The following is a 22,525-nucleotide window of genomic DNA, read 5'->3' as shown; positions in this document are numbered from 1 at the left end:
CTCAGGCTTTGAGGCTGAGAACCCTGGATGGGAGCCTGAGACGACAGACCTCGGTGCCTCAGTGTGCTTTACTGTGAAAAAACGAAGCCCCCGCCCATCCAAGAGTTGTAGTTAGAGATGGGTCAGCCCGTGTGGGAGGGCCCGGCCTGGGGCCCACCTCCCCTACCCTGTCAGCAGCTGGTCCCAATGGGACCAGCACATAGTGGGGACTTCTGGGCAGGAAAGGGCTGCAAATGCAGAGGTCAGAGCCTGGATTCAAACCTGGCGCCTTCAGCCATTAGCCTCAGTTAACCCCTTTTTGGAAGAATGATCTCCCAACTCCCAAGGTTGTTGGGGGTGAGAAAAGAGTCAAGGTTGGGATATGTCGTCGACACAGCCAGGCCCAGTCCACTCTGACCTGAGCTGCAACTCTGCGTCCTTAGAATGCAACAATGGCAGAGCTCAGTGAGGGGGGTGGAGGGTAGTGCAGGGACCCACAGGGGTTGAACTTGCCATCGACTAACAGCCCTCTCGGTTTGAGCACCCCTGGCCTTGCCAAGAAGCCCATGAGGTTCGCAGAGCTTGGTGCAGGGGCCACACGGTACATTGGTGCTTAGTAGACACTGATGGGACTGCCTGCCAAGTATCTAACCTCTAGCCTCCTCCACAGCTGCTGGGGTGAGGGGTGTGAAGTCCCCAGGGCCACGCCCCGCGCTTTCCCTCCTCGCCCCTCCACCCTGTTGAGCAGCTGAGATCCCACTTCCCAGATGAGGGAGCTGAGCTCAGGCTGGGATGTGACGCCTCCAGCCTTATAGCGAGTAAGGGACAGAGCTCGGATTCAGCCTAGAACCGCCTGATTCAAAAACCCAGGCTCTTTCCACAGACGAGGCTGCAGAAGAGGAAATCATTGGTCCCAGGGCATGTAGTGGGTCAGCACCCGAGCCAGGACTGCGCCCTTGATCTAGATGACTGGGAGACCCTTCCTGACCTTGAAGAAGTCCAATTTCCCCATTTTGCAGTTGAAGAAACTGCTTAGAAAGATTTACCCAAGATCAGACGGTCAGGACTGGGCTTGGGTTTGTGTTTTTGTTTTTTGTTGTTTTTGGTAACATTTCATTAAAATAGAAGTTAGAAAAGAGGCACCTGGCTAGCTCAGTGCGTTGAGCATGCAACTCTTGATCTCGAGGTCATGAGTTCGAGCCCCACGTTGGGTGTAGAGATAACTTAAAATTTGAAAAAAAAAATACATAATTCAGTAAAATACAACCCCCACACTAAAGTGTACATTTCAGTGTTTTTTAGTATTTTCACATAGTTGTGCCACCATCACCACAATCAATTTTTGAACATTTTCATCACCCTAACAGGAAAACCTGTGTCCTCTGGCTGTCACTCCCCATCTCCCCAGCCCTAGGTACCACTAGTCTCCTTTCTCAATGTACAGATTTGCCCATCTGGACATACAGATGAAAGTATACAATATGTGGTTTTTTTTTTTTTTTTCTAAAGATTTATTTATTTGAGAGACATGGGGGAGAGGGAGAGAGAGTCTGAAGCAGATGCCGTGCTCAGAGTGGAGCCTGATGAGGGACTCACTCTCACGACCCTTGAGATCAGACCTGAGCCAAAACCAAGAGTCAGACGCTTAACCGACTGACTCACCCAGGTGCCCCAATATGTGGTCTTCGGTATCTGGCTTCCTTCACTTGGCACGATGTTTTCAAGGGTCAGCCATGTTGTCACATGTCAGTGCTTTGTTTTCCTGCTGAGAAGCACGTCATTGTGTGGACATATCACATCCAGTTATCCGTTCGTCAGTTGATGGCTATGTGGGTTGTTTCCATCTGTGGGCTATCTCAACACGGTCAGGAATGTCTGTGTGCAAGTGGTTTGTGCGGACATTTGTTCTGTCCTGAGTGGACACCTAGAAGTGGAATTGTTGGGTCCTAGGGGGGCTGTGTTGAACCATGTAGGGAACTGCCAGACTGTTTCTTTCAGCAGCTGCACCATTTCACCAGTAGTGTACAAGGATGCCAACTTCTGCACATCCTCCTCAACACGGGGTATCTTACCAAGGGGACGGAAAATGGCGTCTCATGGTTTCGATTTGCATTTCCCTGATGGCTAATGACGTTGAGCATCTTTCTAGGTGCTGTATGAGCTTATCTTATGCGCTATTTGATTTTTTTTTTCTTAAAGAAATGTCCCTTTGGATACTTTGGCTATTTTTTTTAAAGATTCATTTTATGTATTTATTTTTTAAGAGAGAGACACAGAGCACAGGGGGCAGGGATGGAGGGAGAGGGAGTCTTAAGCAGACTCCACGCTGAGCGTGGAGCCCGACGCAGGGCTCGATCTCAAGACCCCTGAGATCACAACCTGAGCAGAAACCAAGAGTTGGTGCTTAACCAACTGAGCCACCCAAGCGTCCCTCGTTTGCCTATTTTTTTTTAAAGATTTTATTTTTTAAAGATTTATTCGACAGAGATAGAGACAGCCAGCGAGAGAGGGAACACAAGCAGGGGGAGTGGGAGAGGAAGAAGCAGGCTCATAGCAGAAGAGCCTGATGTGGGGCTCGATCCCATAACGCCAGGATCACGCCCTGAGCCGAAGGCAGATGCTCAACTGCTGTGCCACCCAGGCGCCCCTCGTTTGCCTATTTTTAAATTGTGTCTTTTTATTATTGATTTGTAAGGGGTGTTTAGATATTTTATTTAAGATTTTAAACAGTTTATTTGAGAGAGGAAGCGAGCACGAGTGGGAGCAGAGGGAGAGGGAGGAGACTCCCCACTGAGCAGGGAGCCTGAATTGGGCCTCGATCCCAGGATCCCCGGATCATGACCAGACCCAAAGGCAGACGCTTAACCAACTGAGCCACCCAGGTGCCCTTGTTTAGATATTTTAGATAAAAACTTCTTACATATCAACTATTTTTTCCTGTTGGTGGGTTGTCTTTTCACTTTCTTGATAATGTCCTTTGAAGCACAAAAGTTTGTGTTTTTCTTTTAAAGATTTTATTTTTAAGCAATTTCTATACCTTATGTGGGGCTTGAATTCACAACCCCAAGATCAAGAATCGCGCGATCCACGGACTGAGCCAGCCAGGAGCCCCTTGAAAGTTCTTAATTTCGATGAAGTTCAATCCATCCACCATTTTTCCTTTTGTTGCTTCTGCTTTCTAAGCCTGTTTTTGAGCCATAGGTGACCTAGAGCCTTGGCTCATCTCTCCATGCAGATTCCATGTTGGGAAACGGTCACCACTCTGTGGCCTCCGGATTGGTGACCCTCAAGTCCTAGTTTACTCAGCTCTGACCTTGGGCAAGTTAAACGTTTTGTGCCTCCGTTTTCTCATCAGTAAGATGGGGATAATAACGTCTACATTGGTGTTAGGCTCAAATATGTAAATTCATGTAAAGTGCTCACAACAGTGTCTGGCGCTGTACGGAGCGATGTCTGCTCTAGTTACTGTGGCGCTTGCTGTAGTATTGTCTTTGTTGTACTATTGACTTTGCTATGACTTTGTTGCTGTTGTTACTATACGAGCATCCCCTATAATATCATTGTCCTCGATGCTGTACTGTTCCGACTTTCAGGGTGAGCAACGTGCCACCCGTCTGCCAGATGAGGCCACCAGGGCCCAGGGAGCACGCCTGGCCGCGGAGCCCGCCATTCCTGGCACCCCTGACGCTGCTGCCCATTTTTCGTCTCTGCAGGTTCGGGGCGCCCGCCCCCCACTAGGACAAGTGGAGGGGGTGCCCCCGCCCAATGGGCCTGGCCAGGGCCCTGCGCCGCCTTAGCGGCGCCCTGGAGCCAGGGGAGGGCCGCGCCGGCGATGAGGAGGAGGCCGGGCCGGGGCTGTGCCGCAATGGGTGGGCGCCGTCACCGGCGGGGCGGCGCCGCGGGCGCTTTGTCAAGAAGGACGGGCATTGCAACGTGCGCTTCGTGAACCTGGGCGGCCAGGGCGCGCGCTACCTGAGCGACCTGTTCACCACGTGCGTGGACGTGCGCTGGCGCTGGATGTGCCTGCTCTTCTCCTGCTCCTTCCTCGCCTCCTGGCTGCTCTTCGGCCTGGCCTTCTGGCTCATCGCCTCGCTGCACGGCGACCTGGCCGCCCCGCCGCCGCCGGCGCCCTGCTTCTCCCAGGTGGCCAGCTTCCTGGCCGCCTTCCTCTTCGCGCTGGAGACGCAGACGTCCATCGGCTACGGCGTGCGCAGCGTCACCGAGGAGTGCCCGGCCGCCGTGGCCGCCGTGGTGCTGCAGTGCATCGCCGGCTGCGTACTCGACGCCTTCGTCGTGGGCGCCGTCATGGCCAAGATGGCCAAGCCCAAGAAGCGCAACGAGACGCTCGTGTTCAGCGAGAACGCCGTCGTGGCGCTGCGCGACCGCCGCCTCTGCCTCATGTGGCGCGTCGGCAACCTCCGCCGCAGCCACCTGGTCGAGGCCCACGTACGGGCCCAACTGCTGCAGGTGCGCGCCGCCCCGCGGGGGTGGAAGGGCTAGGCGGGGCAAGAGGGAGGGACCCTTCCTGGGGGAACTGTGAGAGATGTAGGCCTGAGGGTGAGGTGAGCGGCGGGCCTGGAGGGCACGTGGACTACAATTCCCAGCAGTCTCGCGGGCAGGAACCCTTCCGCCGCACCCCGCCCCCCCCCGCCCCGCCTTGTGGACTGAGGCTCCTTCCGGGATCACTTGCAGGAGATGGAAACCCAAGAGAGAGGTCTGTGACCCGTGCTAACTGGAGCCCTAGGCTTGAAACAGATCTTGAGACATAAAGAGCTTCCCGTGGCTTGAGGATGGGCCCCCAATGGGGTTGTGGGATATCTAGACCTGAGAAGGCCGCATCTGGCCTGTGAAGGCGCTGAACTACAATTCCCAGAAGCCTCTGTGGGCAGGGACCGTGCCCCGAAGGGATGGTCTGAGCAGAGGTCGTAGTTTTGTGGGTGGTGTAAACCATGGCTGGGGTTTACAATTACCAGCCCACACAGTGGTACCAAGAGCGGCCTGTGACTTGAGGCTAGGCCCCTGTGGGATTGTGGGAGATGTAGGCCCAAGAACGGCGTGCAGTTCATACCTGCAGAAGAACTGTGGAACGCAATTCTCCGTGGCCTCTGGGCATGGGGTCCTATAGCGTTATGTGGGAGACTTCATTCCCCATCTCAGTGGCCCAGTCGGCCCCACCAGCTTCCTACTCAGAGGAGAACAGTGCTGGAAAACAGCCCTGAATTGTACCTTATCACCAAAACAAAGCAACTATGACCTCCTTAGGCTCCTGGGGTAGCGGCTCCCTCCAGTGACTTGAAGAAGGCGCCTTAGTGTTTCTCTAGAATTGTGGTCAAACTGCCCAAATTCTAGAGCAGTTGTCGTCCTTGACAAAGTAAAGGCTTTCTCACTTATGAACCCTGGGGTGAGGCTGGACTTTGGTGAGAGGAGGACAGAATGGTGGTGGGAACTACAACTCCCAGCAGCATCTGGGGGGTCCTTGATTCATGAGTAGGATTCATGAGTAGGAGAGAGCCTCTCTCTCCCAGAAGTCTGTGGGGCACTGACATGGCTTGGGAGGTTGGATATGGAACCAATGGGGAGAGGTGAGGGGAGACTACCAATACTTGGCCTGAGGACTGCATTGTCCCCTACATACATACACACACACACACACACACACACACACACACGCTCACACACAATGGAACAGAGGGGCTTGTAGTTGGGTTAGGGGGATGGATAACCCAGGGGCTAGCCTGAGGCAGTGGTAGAATACGAAGTGTGGGACCTAGGTTGTCATCCTTATTTATCCCTCTATGCCCATATATTAAAAACCATTTTTCTATCCCTCTCCTCCTTCTCCAATGCTGCTTGGACATGACTCTGCCCTTCTGTTGTCTCTTTAACTTCGTCTCTGCCTTGCTGATTCTGTGACTCAATGCCAATATCATTCTGCCCCTCTGTCCCCTCTTTTTCTCTCTTGCGTTTCTATCCCCAAACCCTTTGAGTGTCTGTCCCTCGCTCTTTATCTCTGGTTCTGTCCCTCCCTTTCTCTGGGCCTCCATCCTCCCCTCTCTGGGCCTCCATTCCCCTCTCTCTGGGTCCATGTTCTCACCCCACCACCCCTGCCTGTTTCTGCTCTCCTCTTCCTTGGCATCTCCATTCCTTTATCTATCTCATCGTCTCTGCCTCCATTCATCTCTGTGCTTCCTGCCGGCTGTCTTTGGCCCCTTCCCTCTTGCTGCAGCCTCGTGTGACCCCGGAGGGTGAGTACATACCACTGGATCACCAAGATGTGGACGTGGGCTTTGATGGTGGCACCGATCGAATCTTCCTTGTGTCTCCCATCACCATCGTGCACGAGATCGACTCTGCCAGTCCTCTGTATGAACTAGGACGTGCCGAGCTGGCCCGGGCTGACTTTGAGCTGGTGGTCATTCTCGAGGGCATGGTTGAGGCCACGGCCATGACCACACAGTGTCGCTCCTCCTACCTCCCTGGTGAGCTGCTCTGGGGCCATCGTTTTGAGCCGGTCCTCTTCCAGCGTGGCTCCCAGTACGAGGTTGACTATCGTCACTTCCACCGCACTTATGAGGTCCCAGGGACACCAGTCTGCAGCGCCAAGGAGCTGGACGAACAGGCAGAGCGGGCTTCCCACAGCCCCAAGTCTAGTTTCCCTGGCTCTTTGGCTGCATTTTGTTATGAGAATGAACTCGCACTGAGCTGCTGCCAGGAGGAAGAGGAGGACGAGGAGGCCAAGGAGGGGGATGGGGTGGAGGCAGAAGATGGGACTGCCAGCCCCCAAGTACTCACACCAACACTGGCACTGACCCTGCCCCCGTGATGCCAGCTGGTGTCTCCCTATTTGTACCCCCTTCCCAGAGATAGCAAGATGGAGAGTTAGGGCCCTCTCCTGGGTTGGGGGCAAGTGTTTCCCAAGACCGACAGGCCTACTGGGTCACTTATTAGCTGGTGAAGTTCTGCCATGCCTAGTGGACCCACCACAGACATACTGGATCTTAATTCCTCTGTGGTCCATGCTCCCTCCCGAGACCCCTTTATCAGCCTGATTCCTGAGTCTTCCCAGAGCTGAGGGACCCAGAATTCTGGACCACCCAAGAGGCAAGGACTGGTGGTTCTAGATTCCTCTATATGGCTGGGTTGGGTTGTTGAACAGGGTCAGGAACCAGTGATATATACTGCCTCCGGGGACAGCAACAGAGATTAAGAGTTTGTAGGTCTGGGTTGACCTAAGATTCAAGGGACTGTTGCTTCTCCACTCAGCTAACCAAGTAGCAAATCATTTTTTTCTAGACCATGCAAGGAGGGAGGGTTACGGAATACCCCAAGAATTCAAGACTATCTTTTTTAACCGATGACAAAGATTGTTGACTGCAGGTCAAGAAAAGACCTTGCGGTTCCAGAGGGCCCAAGAGTTAAGATTCTGTGAATCTAGATTGACCACAGAGACAAGCACTGGTGGTTCTAGAACACGTTGAAGCGAGAATGTTGAGCTACTGAGGAAACTGAAGAGTCATGTTTCTAGAATGCACAAAACAACAGAGTGTCTGTGGGTCTCGAAGGGCTACAGTGACAGCTTGGGAGGTCTCGATATTAGGTAACTCCAGACCACTGGCTGTAGAACATGAAACCAAGGGGATAATCAATGCTTTATGATCCACGGGTCATTGTGTGTTTTTTTTTTTTAAGTGCCATTCTAGATTGTCCAAAGGAATCCGGATTCTGTGGCTCTAGATTGATCACAGAGTCAAGGAAGGATGCTGATGCTAGATGGCTGAGATTTGCCGGTCCCAGTTTGCCCAATGGAGTTGGGAATCTTGATGATTCTTTGTGGTTCCGTAATGCCAAAAGGAATCAAGGCTCCAGGGATCCAGGGTTGTCCATTATTAAAACCTGGAAAGTCTAATCAGCTCCTAGAACTCGGCAGTTCTGGGAGGTGGACCCGGGACTTGATCGGCAGCATTTCTGGGCTGACCTAGAAACGGAGGGCCCAAGGAAGACCCTGTGGATAACAGGGCTGGTCGTCGGGCAAGGGAAGGAGAGGCCCAAGGCTGATGAGTCTACGATGCTCTGGAATCCTACACCTAGCGATGTGTGTCTATTTCGTAAAGACGTTATATATATGTGTATTATATATATATATAATATAAATACAGATATCTATCTATATTTTCCTGTGGTTCGTACAAAAGTGTTTGAAACTGAGCTCGAGCTAATTGGAATGGAGTCCTTTACAAGGATCCAGGAAGCTTTGCTCTAAATCCCAACTCTGCCTCAACTTACGGCGTGGTTTTGGGCAAATCGTTCCCCTCCTTTTTGCCTCAATTTCCCCGTCTGTAAAAATGGGGCACTGGAACTTGAAGTTCTCCAAGGACCTTTCCACCAGAATGATTCCTCGCTTCACTGAAGGGGACAGCTGGGGGTTGGTGGGGGTGAAGGTCCTGTAGATTTCCCAGCTCTCCCTGGTGCTGGAACACATGGCCTTCCAGGAGATGCTCTTGGGAGGCCAGCTCTGAACTTGGTTGTGGGAACAACACGGCAGGCAAAGGGTAGTGTGGGCTGTGGCTAAGGGCCAGAATCTCCTCCCCTCTGTCCAGCTTAGGGGGCAGGGAAGGGAGAAGGTAGCTCTGAATGCCAGGAGAAAGTATGAGTTCAGGGGGAGAATTGTGCCCCAGATTAGATCACTGGGAGCCCTGGGTGGTGTGTCTATGAATGTGCTTCTGGGGCACGGTTCATCACGTCTATCCTCCAACCCCCACCATACTGCTATCTAACTAAGTGCCCCGCAGGCTGGAAGCCAACTGAAAAAGGAGCCAGTGCCAGGGAGGAGGACACATTCCCACCTGTGTCCCAGGACTGTGGGCAGCCATGTCATTGCCCATTAGCTTGCCTGAGTGCTGCAGCAACCCAGGTCCCCACATCTGGCTTCCCCACCTCCCTTTATCCTTCAAAATCCCCACTTAATAACCGGATGGGATTAATTAGCTAGCTGTTCTCCTAGTGCAGGTGTCTGGGGTAGGGACGGGGGTAATGGAAACACAGGCATGGAGAAGGATGTTAAGTTGGGGTTGAAGGGACAGGAAGAGTGTTCTGTTTGGAAGGAAAGAGTGGGGCAAAGCTGGGCACAGCCTAGCTTTCCACCGGGAGGACAAGGCCTGGGCCACTCATAAAGGTCAGGGAGGGGATTAAGAGGCTCCGTGTCTAATCTGTCAGCTTAACCAGGTCCTGGCCCCGAATCTATCCCCACCTGCCTAGCCCAGGGACGGCAAATGAGGACAAGGCCCAGACACCACCTGAGACCCAGTTAGGGACCCACCCATGACAGGGATGCCCAGGTACTCCATCCCAGCCAGTTGGCTGCACTTGTGAATGGAAATGAGAGGCTGGGGAGGAGCGGGGAGGGGAGAGAAGGGCATCATATGTGGGGGGACTTCCAGAGGAGGGAGGAGTTTAAGAAGAGGGGGGACCTTGGGGTGCCTGGGTGGCTCAGTCGTTAAGCGTCTGCCTTCGGCTCAGGCCGTGATCCCAGAGTTCTAGGATGGAGCCCTGCATCGGGCTCCTCTGCTGGGAGCCTGCTTCTTCCTCTCCCACTCCCCCTGCTTGTGTTCCCTCTCTCGCTGGCTGTCTCTATCTCTGTCAAATAAATAAATAAAATCTTAAAAAAAAAAAAGAAGAAGAAGAAGAAGAGGGGGGACCTGAAGTGAGGGGTCACAGAGGAGGGAAAGGACTTAGAGAGCGAGGAAGGAACCAGGGAGGCGGGAGGATGTAGAGGAAAAGGGAGTTGTTTCACCGAGAGGACAACAAACCAGGGGAGGAGTTTGAGGGAGAAGGGGAGGAACCTGAGAGGCGGAAGGCGCCCGGGAGGCGGAGCCTTCACTATATTTGGCCTTCCCCTAAAGTCCCATTCTCCAAGACAAACACCCAATAGAGCAGAAAGAATTAGTCTTTTGTTTCACCACTCCTTGACTTTCAAGAGGCTGAACTGGATGGGAAAGTCCTGAGAGGGCTTAGGGAAAGGATCTGGAGATCAGAGGGGCCAGTACCGGGAGAACAGAGGCCAAAAGACCGGCCAAAGCTGCTCCCAGTTGCCTGGCAACCGCTGCGGTCAAAAGCCTGCCTGGCCCGCCAAGGAGGTGTGGCTCCCGGAAACAGCAGACAGTTGTGGCACCGCCCCCTGGCAACGAGACTAACGAAGTACCGCTCCCCAGCAACCTATTACTAGAGGCGGGCCTCGATTGGACTAGCATCCTCCCCAGAGCCCTTGCGCAGGCGCAGTCCTCTCTGCTCGCTCATAGTCCCATCTCCATGCAACTGCTGTCCGAGCCTTCTTATTGGCGGACACACCAGCCAAATGCCTTCTTTTATTTCGGAGGCGGGGCCTGGCTTCCTGGCCGCACTCCGATTGGCCCCACAGACCGTCTACCTCCGGCCGGACAGTGCTACGTCTGCTCATTGTGTGCCTATTGGCCCTGGAGGACGATCTACGGGGTCGAAGGCGGAGCAGACGAGAGGGCCCTCCGCGGATTGGACGGTGTCAAAACGAGGGGCGGTCCCTATTGGCAGGGCGGTTGGGAGGCGAAGGGAGAGTCTTTTCAGCGCTGAGGACTGGCGCTGAGGAGGCGGCGGTGGCTCCCGGGGCGTTTGAGCGGGCTCATCCGGGCCCGGGGGCCAACGCGGATCCAGGCCCGACCGGCGGGACCGCTCCGGACTCCCCGCGGGCCTTTCTAGCCGCCATGGAGGACGGTGTCTATGGTAGGTCAGGGAGGGGCGGGGCCGGCTGGGAGCGGATGGAGCGTTTCGACCCGAACGTTCCGCTGCGAACATCCCCCGGCGCGCGCCGCGCGGAGCCTTTGGGCCCCGTCGTCGCCCAGCTTTTGTGGGGCGCGGGACGGGCTTCCGGCGGGGCCCGAGAGCAGGGCGTTCCAGGCCATTGTTTGGGCCGAGCCTGTTTCCGGTGGCGTCGGGAGGGGGCGGGATGGAGCGGCGGAGGCGAGGCCGGGGCGGAACCATTCCCGCTGGAAGGGCCGGGCGAGCCCAGTGCTTGCTGGGAGCCGGGAGGGGGACTTCTGGGGCGCTTGGGTGGGGAGAAATCTTGGGGGCTGCAGAGATCCCGCTAAGGCGGGGGCGGGGGCCTTCGATGCCCCGCCCCCTACCCCAACTCTTACAAGCTGTCGACAGCTTTCCCAGCCGTAGTTACTTTTCATGGACCCAGGAGTCCGGACACCCAAGCTCCCAGTTACCTCGCCAGGAATGGAGGCAGAAAACCAAGGCCTCAGCCCCCTTCCAAGTAATGGACCCAGCAGTTCGGGCTCCCAGTCTTCTCCCTCAGACTCAGGAATCCTGACCTCTAGCCTCCCCCATCCTCCCCCAGGACTTAAGAGTCTAGATCCGCAGCCCTTCCTCCCTTGGGCTGAGGAATCTAGACCCTGCAGCCTCTCCTTCCAGCGGACAGTGGAGGCCCTACCCATCCTCATTCTCCCCTGCAAGCTAGCCCTGCCCGCCCCAGCCCTGTCCTCCCCCAGATTGAAGGAATCCAGGCTCCCAGTCCCAGAACTGACCTCCAACCCCTGACCCTACCCTCAGAGCCCCCAGACCTGACTCCGGAGGAGCGGATGGAGCTGGAGAACATCCGGCGTCGGAAGCAGGAGCTGCTGGTGGAGATCCAGCGCCTTCGGGAGGAGCTCAGTGAAGCCATGAGCGAGGTGGAGGGTCTGGAGGCCAATGAGGGCAGGTGAGGGCTGGGGTGGGGAACTTGGGGGTCATGGGGCCAGGCCAGGGAAGCCCAGGCATTGAGCCTCCATCCCCTGCTCTCTCCTGCAGTAAGACCTTGCAACGGAACCGGAAGATGGCAATGGGCAGGAAGAAGTTCAACATGGATCCCAAGAAGGTGCTTGGGCCACAGGGCTGGGATCCTCCAGGCAAACTTCCAGGCAGCGGATTCTGGCACTTTGAGGTTCCAGAAGTGTGCTGGTTTAAAGATCTACTTAAGATGGACAGATGTGGTCTTAATCCCCAGGTTCAGATAGTGGCCATCCAATTTGTTCTCTGAACACTAACCAGGCATTCCAGCCTGCTGACCTTTGCATGTGCTGTCTCCTCTGCCTGGGAAGCACTCTTCCCCTTTCTGTTCCTATTTCTGGACCCTCTTGTGGTGCCACCTAGGGTCTCAGGAGGAGCTGGAGTCTGGTAGGAAATACAGACTGTGACACACACAAAGGAGAGTTGGCCAGGGCTGTGGACCGTCACGGGGGGAGCCTCGTAAAGTTAGGGAGGGCTTCCTTGAAGAGAGGACAGTCAGGTCCAGTTTGAAGGACGAGTCCGTGTTTGTTCATTCGCTCATTCCCATTCTCTGAGGCCCCCTCAGGCTTGCGCCTGTGCTAGGCAGTGCTGGAGCCCCAGAGAGGAGTTGACCTTACCTTGCCCTCGGCGAGCCCCTAGACATGGATACCACACTCCACAGTCACATAGCTTCCATGACACAGGGTGAGCCAGAGAAGGCCCTAACCAGCGTGCGGCTTGGCCCTCACAGCCTTCGATGTGCTGCTGTCCGCTAACAGTTTCTGATGTTATCCTCCTGGCTGAACGCAGCTGTAGTTTGTCAGGCATTCAACAAACTCATTGGGCTCCTTGCAGGACCCTGCTCTTGGTGCTTGACTAACCAGGCGAAGGCAGAGGGAACAGTAGGTGCAAAGGCTCTGAGGTGGGAGGGATGGTATTTAAGGACCTGGTATTTACGGACCTGGGTGAAGCCTGAAAACAGAGCCTGGCCCAGATCTGTTGAGGGCCGGGGTGGGGGTGGGTGCTGAGGTCCCTGGGGAGGTGGGGGGAGGCGGGGCTTTCTGGCTGTCAGGGCTGAGACCTGGCCCCCATCCACCAGGGGATCCAGTTCTTGGTGGAGAATGAACTTCTGCAGAACACACCCGAGGAGATTGCCCGCTTCCTGTACAAGGGCGAGGGCCTGAACAAGACGGCCATCGGGGACTACTTGGGGGAGAGGTGAGACCCCGCCCAGCTCCCATAGTCCCCTGCGCCCAGCTCCTTCCCTTACTGCTGACTTCCTCTCCTGAGGAGAGGACCTGATAGACCAGCCTTCTGACTGGATTGTGAAAGAGTGGACCAATGGAGGGGTTGGTGGACACCTGGGACTGTCTGGGGGAACCTGGGGCTGTCTGTGAGCATCTGGGGGGGCATGGGATCTCCTGTGGACACCTGGAAAGGCAAGGACCGTCCGTGTAGGTCTGGGGACAGTGCAGAACAGATGCAGGCGTTGTGGGGGTGTGAGAATCGTGTAGACAACTGACATGCATGGGAACTACATGGACAGCTAGGGAGTATGGGGCTCGTCCGCGAGCATGGGGACCCATGGCCGTGTGGGGCATGAGGAGCGTCTGCGGACGTTTGAGGTGCCTCGGGGTTCGTGGATATCGAGAGTGATCTGAACATCTGAGGTGCACAGGACCATCAGGGTGTCTGGGTTGCTTAGGGATTATGTGGACATCTGGGATGTGTGGAACTTTCTGGACATTTGGCTTGTATCAGGACTGTCTGGTTGTCTGGGGATTATGGGGATCGTATGGACATCTGGAGATGTCTGGGGACCCTCTGTGGACATCTGGGGTGCAGGGGGATTGTTTCAGGAGCCTCTGGGGCGGGGGGCACTGTCTGGGCATCGGGGGGAGGTGGTAGCCCTCTGTAGATGTCCAGGGACCATCTGGGGACAGCTGGTGTTGTGGGGCTTGTTTTGCGGACAGCTGGGGGGCATGGGGACCATTTCGGGACACGTGCAGAGCCTGGGGATCGGCAGAGAGGTGATAGCAGGTGGAGCGCAGGTTCGCTGTGTTGCTCTTGACTGCAGAGGCTCAGCCAGGCCAGGGATGTCTTGCAGCACATGGTCTTCCCAAGAGCGTGTTCTGAGTGTTCCTGTCCTGGGGCCAGGCCTGTGACGGGGCCAGGCTCAAATTTCCACCCGCTCCAGAGGCAGCCACTCCACAGAAGAGGTGGCACAGACTCCCGGCGTTGGCTTCCTGTCCGCTCCCCCCACCAGCCTCCCCAGACTCCTTCCTGTGCATGACTCTGCCTCTGTCCGCCCCCCAGGGAAGAGCTGAACTTGGCAGTGCTGCATGCCTTTGTGGATCTGCACGAGTTCACGGACCTCAATCTGGTGCAGGCCCTCAGGTGAGAGGGATGGCGTTGGAAGGGCAGGAGTGTTACCTGTCCGAGCTGTCTTTACAACGGATGAACCCTACTCAGAAGAAAAACAGGAACAAAAGTTAGGGACTCAGTTTGTCTCAGGGAGCACAAAAGTCCGTGGTAGGGCCTCCTTCAGGCATAGCCATATCCAGGTGCTCAGTTGGTGTCAGAAGGTCGTTTTTCTCTCTCTTTGGGTTGTGCCTGCCTCTGTGTTGGCATTGCTCTCTGTAGACTCCCTCTCACGTGGCAACAGAAGCCCCTGGCGGACTTGCTTAGCAGACTTAGCAGAAAGAAAGAGGGATTTTTTTCTCATGTAAATCTACCAAAAGTCCCAGGGCCAGTGCTGCTGGGTCAGCTTGGAGCCATACCCGAGACAGCTGCTGAGGCCACAAGGCTGTTACTGGCTGGCTCCTGACACAGGGACCGAGGGCGGGGAGGGGGTTCTGCCAGTCCTGGCATCCACCCCGGCTGCTCACGTCCACACCGGTTCCTCTCTAACCCAGGCAATTTCTCTGGAGCTTCCGCCTCCCCGGAGAGGCCCAGAAGATCGACCGGATGATGGAAGCCTTTGCCCAGCGATACTGTCTGTGCAACCCTGGGGTCTTCCAGTCCACAGGTGGGGGCCCGGACTCCTGGGGCCTGGGAAGGAGGGGCCGGGGGCCCACCTACCTGTGTCGTCACCCCCTGCCTGTCTGGTGCAGACACGTGCTACGTGCTGTCCTTCGCCGTGATCATGCTGAACACCAGCCTTCACAATCCCAACGTCCGAGACAAGCCGGGCCTGGAGCGCTTCGTGGCCATGAACCGGGGCATCAACGAGGGTGGGGACCTGCCCGAGGAGCTGCTCAGGGTCAGGCCCCCTCTTCCCCTCCCCACAGCCCCCCAGTGCCGTCCCTGTCCGTGCTCTTCCCCTTGGGTCTCCCGGTGGCCAAGCTGGCCAGTGCGATCGTGCCAACCTTTCTGTTTCTTTTCTCTTCCTGTCTCCTGGGCCTGCCTCAGTTTTGGTCTCTCTGTTTCTCTTTTCTGTCTCTCTCTAGTTCTCTGGCTCTTTCGGGCTCTTGGTCTGTCCGATTGTCTGTCTGTTTATCTCTCTCTCGAGAACTTTGCAAGCCGCTGCAACTCTGTGTCTTTCCTTCCTCTCCTCCTCCCTCTGCTCCCCGGGGCTCCCTCCACCCTTCTGCCTCCTCCCTGGGCCACTCCTCCCATGGTCCCATTGCCTCCCTGGCTGTCGGAGCCCCCCGACTGTGGCCAGGTAACCCCGGGAGGGTCCCCGGGGCCCAGAGTTGCTGACTGCACCTTCGCCCCTCAGAGTCTCTACGACAGCATCCGAAACGAGCCCTTCAAGATTCCTGAGGATGATGGGAATGACCTGACCCACACCTTCTTCAACCCGGATCGGGAGGGCTGGCTCCTTAAGCTGGGTACGTCCCCTCCTGACCCCGCTGGCAGCCTCTGCAGGGGGATGTTAGGGGGCCCGGGCTCTGGACTTGGCTACCATGCGCACCTGCTGTGTGATCTTAGGCAAATGATTTGACCTCTCTGAACCTCAAGTTGTCACATCAGCAAAATGAGGCTGAAAACAAGATTGGGCCTGTGTGCTGGGCCCGAGCACGGGCACAAAGGAGGGGCCCCATAAATATTTGTGGGTATAGGGTAGGCGTTAGGGAGCACTGAAGAAATGCCAGGCTCTGTGCTTATGAATACAGTGTCCCCGGCTGGGATGGAATGGGTGGGGTGAGGTCAGTCCACCCAGAAACACGGGGCGCCAGCAGATTCCGGAGAAGTTAGCAGGGGTCAAGCACGTACCCCCTTCATGGGGGGTGATCTGAGGATTGGAGGGGTTCCCATCTGCGGCCTCATGGGAGATTCACCTGGGAGCTCTTAAAACCCCGACGGCCAAGCCACAGACTGATGAAGCCAGGATTTCTGGGGCAGGATGGGCTGTCGGTCATGTTGAAAGCTCCCCAGCTGCCTTCCAAGGCAGAGGCCAGGCTGCGAGCTGCTGGCTGGGAGCCACGCACGGGAATGGTAGGTGCTGGGCGGCCTAGGGGGAACCATAGTCCCGCGTGGGCCGTGGAGGCTGCTGGGGCAGTGGGAGGGCCCAGCACTGGGGGCCCAGGCAGGGCTCTGCTCCCCCCACCATGGAATTGTGCTCTTTGGCCAAGACCTCGCTTCTCCAGCAGCAAGCAGGGCCCTGACTGGGTGCGGAGGTGTCCTGATAGACATAAAAAGTGCAAACTGCTCCTTTCTAGCCGACAGCGGGGGGGTGGGGGTGATGGGGTCTGGCATCAGCTCCAGGGGAGGCAGACGGGTTGGGGGACCCTTAGATTCTTTAGAGGCCTCTGGTGCCCCGAGCCGGGCGAGGACAGGAAAGAGGCAAGCGGGCCCAGGAACTAGTCCCTGGGCAGACCTTTCCATCTGCAGGGCTGCTTCCCATTTCCCAGAGGAGATCACTGGGGCTCAGTCACTGTGCTGTAGCCACAGGGCAGGGGTGACCTTGCTCCCAGGTCTGCGACCCGAGTGTAGCTTTCCAGTTGGTGCGGTCATGGAGAGAGCGGAAGGGTAGCAGAGGGTGGTTGGTGGCCGCGTTCACAAAAATGCTTAATGAAAGCCATTCTTGCTCTTACGGTCTAATCCTTCGGGGACCACAAGGAACCCAAAAGCAGGTCGTCTTGACGCAGGAAGGTGTGGGTCTGGGGACTGGAGTCCAGGGAGGGCAAGAGGTGGTCCTAAGGTCACACAGCTACCTCAGGCCAAGCAACGGGAGGTTTTGTCTTCTTCCTTTGGGGTGACGTGCAGGAGAGAGACCTCTTCACTGTGGCTGTGGAGGGCCCTCCTGGCCGAGGACCTGTCCTGGGGGGCGGGCTGGAGCCGCGTACTGATCTTCGGCCTCCCTGGGAGGGAGAGGGTCATGTCGATGTAACTGGTTTTCTTCCCTCTCTTTCCCCCTCCCTCCCTCCCTCCATCTCTGCGTGTTCCTCTCTGCTGTTTCCGTGTCTGTCCCACCCCCTGTGCTTTCCTGCCCTTGCCCACCCTATTTCTGTTGCCTGCGGCTCTTGGGGGCACCCCATTCTTCTGCCTTCCCTTCTCCTCGCCTGGTCCTGCCTGCTTTCTCGCTGTCTGCCCCAGGAGGTAGGTACGCTGCCCGTCCTTGCTCCCCGACCTGACATCAGGGGAGGGGGCTGGGGACTTGGACTCCGGGGGCCCCAGGCTGACAGACAGGCTTAGAAAGTGTGCAGCCCCACACTGGGGGTGGTCGGGATCCTGGGGCCCAAAAAACCGCCTGTCCCTGCTTGTCTCTCTTCCCACGCATCGCTTTGTCCCAGGCCCCGCCAGCCCTGCCTTCCCTGCGCTCACTCTGCCTCTCAGTCCCCTCCCTGCCCTCCCAGAGGCCCTGTCCCCCTGTTGAGCCCAGGCCCCCTCCCACCCCTTCCCTTTCAGGGGGCCGGGTGAAGACGTGGAAGCGGCGCTGGTTTATCCTCACAGACAACTGCCTCTACTATTTTGAGTACACCACGGTGAGGGCAGAGCTGGGCTTTGCTCTGGGGTGTGGGAGGAGGGGCTGGGGGCCGGACTCCCGGGGCTGAGGGAGGAGGGGGCTGGGGGCTCGGACTCCCGGGTCTGAGGGAGGAGGGGGCTGGGGGCTCGGACTCCTGGGTCTGAGGGAGGAGGGGGCTGGGGGCAGTACTCCCGGGTCTGAGGGAGGAGGGCTGTATCAGTGCACTAGAGCTGCTGTGACGAATTACCATGAGTCGGTGGCTCGAACCACAGACATTGCTGGGGTTCTGGAGGAGGGGCTGGACAAGGACTGGGATGTCTGAGTTCTGTCCCACTTGCTTCTTCAGGACAAGGAACCCCGTGGAATTATCCCCCTGGAGAATCTGAGCATCCGAGAAGTGGATGACCCCCGAAAACCGGTAAGACCCCCTCTTACCCCTGCCTGCTGCAGTGGGGGCCTGCTCTGATCCCAGGGCTGCTCCTACCCTCTGTTCTCTGTTCTCGTGTCTCCCCAGAACTGCTTTGAGCTTTACATCCCCAACAACAAGGGGCAGCTCATCAAAGCATGTAAAACAGAGGCAGACGGCCGGGTGGTTGAGGGGAACCACATGGTGTACCGGATCTCGGCCCCGACCCAGGAGGAGAAGGAGGAGTGGATCAAGTCCATCCAGTGAGCCCGGGCTCTGGGGTCCTCGGGCCAGGGGGTGGAGTGGGCTGGGCTCCTTGGCCCTCACCCTGGGACCCTCCCCTTCTGCAGGGCAGCTGTGAGTGTGGACCCCTTCTATGAGATGCTGGCCGCAAGGAAGAAGCGGATTTCTGTCAAGAAGAAGCAGGAGCAGCCCTGACCCCCTGCCCCCCACCCCCATTATTTATTACGGAGCTGCCCCACCCGGGTGGCCGGACCCCTGGGCCCCGGGGCTGCGGATCCTGGTTCTCTGTTTGGAAAATTCACCACCTCTAGCTCCTCTCTCATTATTTGTAATTAACACACTGTTGGTAATCTTATTAATTATTTAACCACTCGCGGCCTGGGACCCCTCCTTTCTCGGGGTTGGCAGGGCTAAGGTGCTTGGCGTAGCCAGCCGGGCAGCCCATGCGTGAGCAGGGCCAGGAGCGCCGGTGCGTGAGGGACGGATGCTGGCACAGGCCGAGTGGGGGCCCCCCGTGTCCGTCCTTTCTGGTTTCACCCCGAGCCTGTGGGGCTGGAATAAGGGAGAAGTTTGATGTGGCAGCACTTGCGTGGAGTTAGAATTGCGTGGTGTTGAGAGTGCAGGCGGGCAGGGGTTCTGGCCTAGCATTTATTCCAGACTCAACAGGCAGGAGCGGGGCAGGTGCTGGTCCTCTCTGTCGCTGTCACCCGGCCTGTGGTGTGGGAGGGGTGACAGGTAGTATCTGATGGGGCTGTGGGCAGGGCTGGTGCTTTGAGAGGAAACTAGAGAGCTGGTCGAGCTGTGGGGGGACCTACTCCGGGAGCACGTGGGGCAGACGAGCCGGAAAAGAGGAGGAAGGCCTTGCTGATGGGCTGTCCCCAGGGCTCGGCAAGAGGTTGCTGGTGTCAGGCGTGGGCTGGGTGGGAGTGGTGGAGAGGGGTGGGGTACCCCTGAGCCCCAGGTGCAGGCCTGTTCCCCTTGGCCCTCCAGCCTGGCATATGCTTGGGGTCCCCAAAGCACAGAGGTCTTAGAGGTGGGTTGGCAGGGTGGGAGACCCCATGTCACTCTCCTACGCCCAAATCTGCAATGGAGACTTGTGTGCGAGAAACCACAACTTTGCCCGGCCCCAGGACCAGACCGGATCAGTATGAACTAGAAGCCTGCCCCCGCAGGGGTACCCCATTGCATTTCTTCCTCCTACATGCTGTGTCTGCAAAGGGTCGAACCCCTCATCGAGTGCTCCTGGTGGTGTGGGAATCTTGGGCCTTGGGCCTGGCTCTGCCCTCAGCCACAGGCATTGGCCTGCTCCAAGCCCACTGCCCCCTCTCCCACAGCGCTATAGCAACGCTGTCATCCTCCAAGGTGGAGACCTCTCCCTGCCCCCCCCAAAGACCCTTGGACTACAATTCCCAGTGAGCTGTGCAGCACTGGCTACCCAGCCAGCAGGAGAACTGGTCTCAAGGCCTCCTGGGAGTTGTAGTTTCCCAAAGCCTCCAATGTGGGGTTTACCTTAGCCTGGTCTCCTACCCTTGTGTGCAGGTTGAAAAAAGAGGCCCTCGCCACTTCATCCCCCAGGGAATGATGGGAAATGGAGTTCCCAAATGAGGAGATGGGCTTCCCAATTCCAAAGTTTCCAGGGAAATGGGAGTCATCTACCCAAGGAGAAATAAGGTCTCTGGGTCAATAGAGGGTCCCACCACCACCTTACCCTATTCTGCTCTCCTCCAGGGAGTGAACCCATAGGTACTGAGTGCCCACTGGTGGAGGGAGTAGTTGGCTTGGAAGAGATGCCTTGGAAGGGCATTGTAGGCACAGGGAACAGCATAAGCAGAGGCAGGAAAAGGCATGGTGTGTTGAGTATCAGACAGCAGGCTTGTGTCCCTGTACAGTGGGATTGAGGAGGGAAGTTGGTAAGAGGTGGGAGTCGGAGGGGACGCATAGGCCTAATCGTTTGGAGCCCAATCTGCCATGGTAGGGACTTTGGATGTATTTTTAGTTAATGGAAGCCATCCAAGAGTGTGGAGAAGGCGAATGACGTATTTGGATTGAAGCTGTAGGAGGGGCCTCTGGCTGATGCAAGAGAATAATTTGGAAATGAGTGGGGGCAGCAGCGGGGAGGTGACTTAGGACGCTGTGCAGTTTTACCCTGGGGCTGAGGCGGTGGAGAGAAGTGGGCCCGGGAAGAGGAGCCAAATCTATCTCCTCCCCAAAGACTGAGGATTTTAGCTGCCAGCACCCACCTTTCCCAGGACCCCAAATCCCCAGCCTCCTTGTTACAGGTTGAATTGTATGGGCCTGAAATCAGTACGTTGAAGTCCTAACCCCCGGTTCCTCAGAACGTGGTCTTATTTAGAAATCGGATCATTGCAGCTACAATCAGGTAAGATGAGGTCATTCATGTGGGCTCTAATCCAGTATGACTGGTGTCCTTATACAAAGAGAAATTTTGGACCCACAGACACACACACACACGGGGAGAAAGCTTGTGAAGGCAAAGGTGGAGATTGGGGTGATGCTTCTACACACCAAGGAGCAGCAAAGATGGCCCGCCGACCACCGGAAGCTAGGCGAGTCATCTAGCGGATTCTCCCACGCAGCCTAGAAGGAACCCGTCCTGTGGACACCTTGATCTTGGATACTAGGCTCCAGCGCTGAGAGGCTGTCTGTGGTTTAAGCCACCGATTTGTCGTACTTTTTGTTCACAGCAGCCCTAGTGAACTAATAATACAACCCTCCTCCCTCAGACCGGGAGTCCTGCCCCCAGCCCCTCCTCCGTTAGACCCTGAAGTCCTGGCTCTCACTACCCTGCCAGTCTTGGTTCCATCAGCACCCAGCCTGGGCAGGTGTGTCCTAAGATCAGCTCAGGCACCACCCTGCCTACCCACAGTGCCTCTGAGAAGAGGCACAATCTAATCCTCACTCTCCCTTTCTCCATCCCCCCGGACTTAACAAGTGATCCTAATGCCTTCATCCCCTTAATTCCTAAGCTAGGAGTCCACAGCATCCCAGCTGGGTCCCCACTCCCAGCCCCTTCCCTCCGCTCTCATCCAAAGTGAGTCCTGCAAATATGCAAAGGAATGTGGTACCAAGGGGATGGGGGGACAGGTTGAAGCCAGGAGATCAGACACATGACACAGAGGAAAAAGACAGGGAGGCCAAATCAGTCAGGAGCCCCGGAGAAATGGAGAAAAAGAAATCAGGACAAACAGACAAGGCAGAAAGACACACACAGGCAGGTGTCAGGCACAGAGGAGAAACATGTACAGATGGAGAAACTCAAAGAAATAGAATTAGGAAGAGGGTCCCAGAATTCAGGCCAGGTGGAGGGGTGGAGGGATGAGAATCTCCTGGGAGGTGGGCACTCACATGCAGACACAGGGAAACTGAGGTTCAGCCACGGTGGGCAGGGAGGTGGCGGCCAGCCGTGGAGGCTCAGGGCAGCGCTGTTCCGAGGAGTGTGGGATGTGGCCAGGAGCCACGAGGGTGCTGGGAGTTCATTCTTGAGCACCCGGTCCCCAGCCCTGGCCCTCCACAGGCCGCTGGCCACCCCCGCAGCTGCCTTGGGGAAACACGGCTCTTCCGATCCCCCTGGCCATGACCTGCGGCCTCTTAGCCCAAGTCAGTGCTGCCAGCAGCCACGGAGCGGGCAGCCAGAGAAGCAACACTGCGGCCTCACCACTGCGTGGCGCTTCCGCCTTCCTGAGCCTCGATGTTCCCATCTGTGAAGAGGGCCGGGACGGCGACTTCTTCCGGACCCTCCCCTCTTTGCCCCAAAACACACACAGGCCCCGCATTCCTCCAAAAAGTTGTTTTTGTCTTTTTTAAATAATGTGAAAATGCCACGCGAAGGTTTGAACCAGAGGCCCCTCCAGGGGCCAGGCTGGGGCGGGGAGGGGAGACGCGAGATGGGGGGTCCAGGTCCCCGAAGCCTGCAGCCCCTCTCTGGGGCCAGGAGTGGGTGAGGAGGGGCCTCCGCTGTGCCGAGGGGCTCCAGGCCCGAAAGAGTTCAGTTCAGTTCCAAGAAAGGCGGCTCTCCAGGGAGGGATGAGGGGCTTCCTGCCTCATTTGGCACCGAGGGGGTCGGGGGGCTCAGGGGAGCCTTCCGCCGTCGTCCACAGAGGATTCTACTCTCAACCCCTCTTCTGGGGGTGCAGGGGGGTGGGGTCGTCTGGGAGTCAGTTCTCCACGGGGCCTGAGGACAGAGGAAG

The 22,525-nt window shown here is 56.9% G+C and overlaps 3 protein-coding genes across 4 annotated transcripts in view; 2 read left to right on the top strand and 1 right to left on the bottom strand.

The window, feature by feature from the left end:
- The first annotated feature begins 2,782 nt into the window (after positions 1 to 2,782).
- On the top strand, positions 2,783 to 8,088 carry KCNJ14 (potassium inwardly rectifying channel subfamily J member 14). Its single transcript, XM_002917873.4, has 2 exons — positions 2,783 to 4,446; positions 6,206 to 8,088. The coding sequence occupies exons 1-2, from the start codon at positions 3,745 to 3,747 to the stop codon at positions 6,800 to 6,802; spliced, it is 1,299 nt and encodes a 432-aa protein (XP_002917919.2). The 5' UTR covers positions 2,783 to 3,744; the 3' UTR covers positions 6,803 to 8,088.
- A 2,421-nt stretch (positions 8,089 to 10,509) lies between these two features.
- Positions 10,510 to 18,693, top strand: CYTH2 (cytohesin 2). Of its 2 annotated transcripts, none has more exons than XM_011223258.3 (12): positions 10,510 to 10,731; positions 11,563 to 11,710; positions 11,800 to 11,866; positions 12,857 to 12,975; positions 14,074 to 14,154; positions 14,673 to 14,785; positions 14,871 to 15,019; positions 15,479 to 15,590; positions 17,611 to 17,687; positions 18,015 to 18,086; positions 18,183 to 18,337; positions 18,425 to 18,693. In XM_011223258.3, the coding sequence occupies exons 1-12, from the start codon at positions 10,713 to 10,715 to the stop codon at positions 18,510 to 18,512; spliced, it is 1,200 nt and encodes a 399-aa protein (XP_011221560.2). In that variant the 5' UTR covers positions 10,510 to 10,712; the 3' UTR covers positions 18,513 to 18,693. The 2 variants fall into 2 exon arrangements, with proteins under 2 accessions (XP_011221560.2, XP_034494413.1); XM_034638522.1 differs by lacking the exon at positions 10,510 to 10,731 and adding an exon at positions 11,070 to 11,266.
- Positions 18,694 to 22,492: 3,799 nt separating this feature from the next.
- LMTK3 (lemur tyrosine kinase 3) overlaps positions 22,493 to 22,525 on the bottom strand; it is a 17,445-nt gene continuing 17,412 nt past the window's right edge. Inside the window, 1 exon segment of the mRNA XM_034638984.1 lies at positions 22,493 to 22,509. Within this exon segment, the coding sequence (XP_034494875.1) occupies positions 22,493 to 22,509 (17 nt within the window).

This window comes from Ailuropoda melanoleuca, chromosome 12 (assembly GCF_002007445.2).
Source record: "Ailuropoda melanoleuca isolate Jingjing chromosome 12, ASM200744v2, whole genome shotgun sequence".
Taxonomy (NCBI): domain Eukaryota; kingdom Metazoa; phylum Chordata; class Mammalia; order Carnivora; family Ursidae; genus Ailuropoda; species Ailuropoda melanoleuca.
Note: the sequence above shows the minus strand (reverse complement) of the source record. Positions and strands in the feature narration are given on the sequence as shown.

What these genes read in the sequence shown, in the direction of transcription:
- KCNJ14 (XM_002917873.4), top strand. Translation starts at nt 3,745, where the DNA reads ATGGGCCTGGCCAGGGCCCTGCGCCGCCTTAGCGGCGCCCTGGAGCCA. An exon ending in TACGGGCCCAACTGCTGCAG is followed by an intron (nt 4,447 to 6,205) that starts GTGCGCGCCGCC and finishes CTCTTGCTGCAG; the next exon opens with CCTCGTGTGACCCCGGAGGG.
- CYTH2 (XM_034638522.1), top strand. Translation starts at nt 11,182, where the DNA reads ATGGACCCAGGAGTCCGGACACCCAAGCTCCCAGTTACCTCGCCAGGA. An exon ending in GGGCTGGCTCCTTAAGCTGG is followed by an intron (nt 15,591 to 17,610) that starts GTACGTCCCCTC and finishes CTTCCCTTTCAG; the next exon opens with GGGGCCGGGTGAAGACGTGG. An exon ending in ACTATTTTGAGTACACCACG is followed by an intron (nt 17,688 to 18,014) that starts GTGAGGGCAGAG and finishes TTGCTTCTTCAG; the next exon opens with GACAAGGAACCCCGTGGAAT.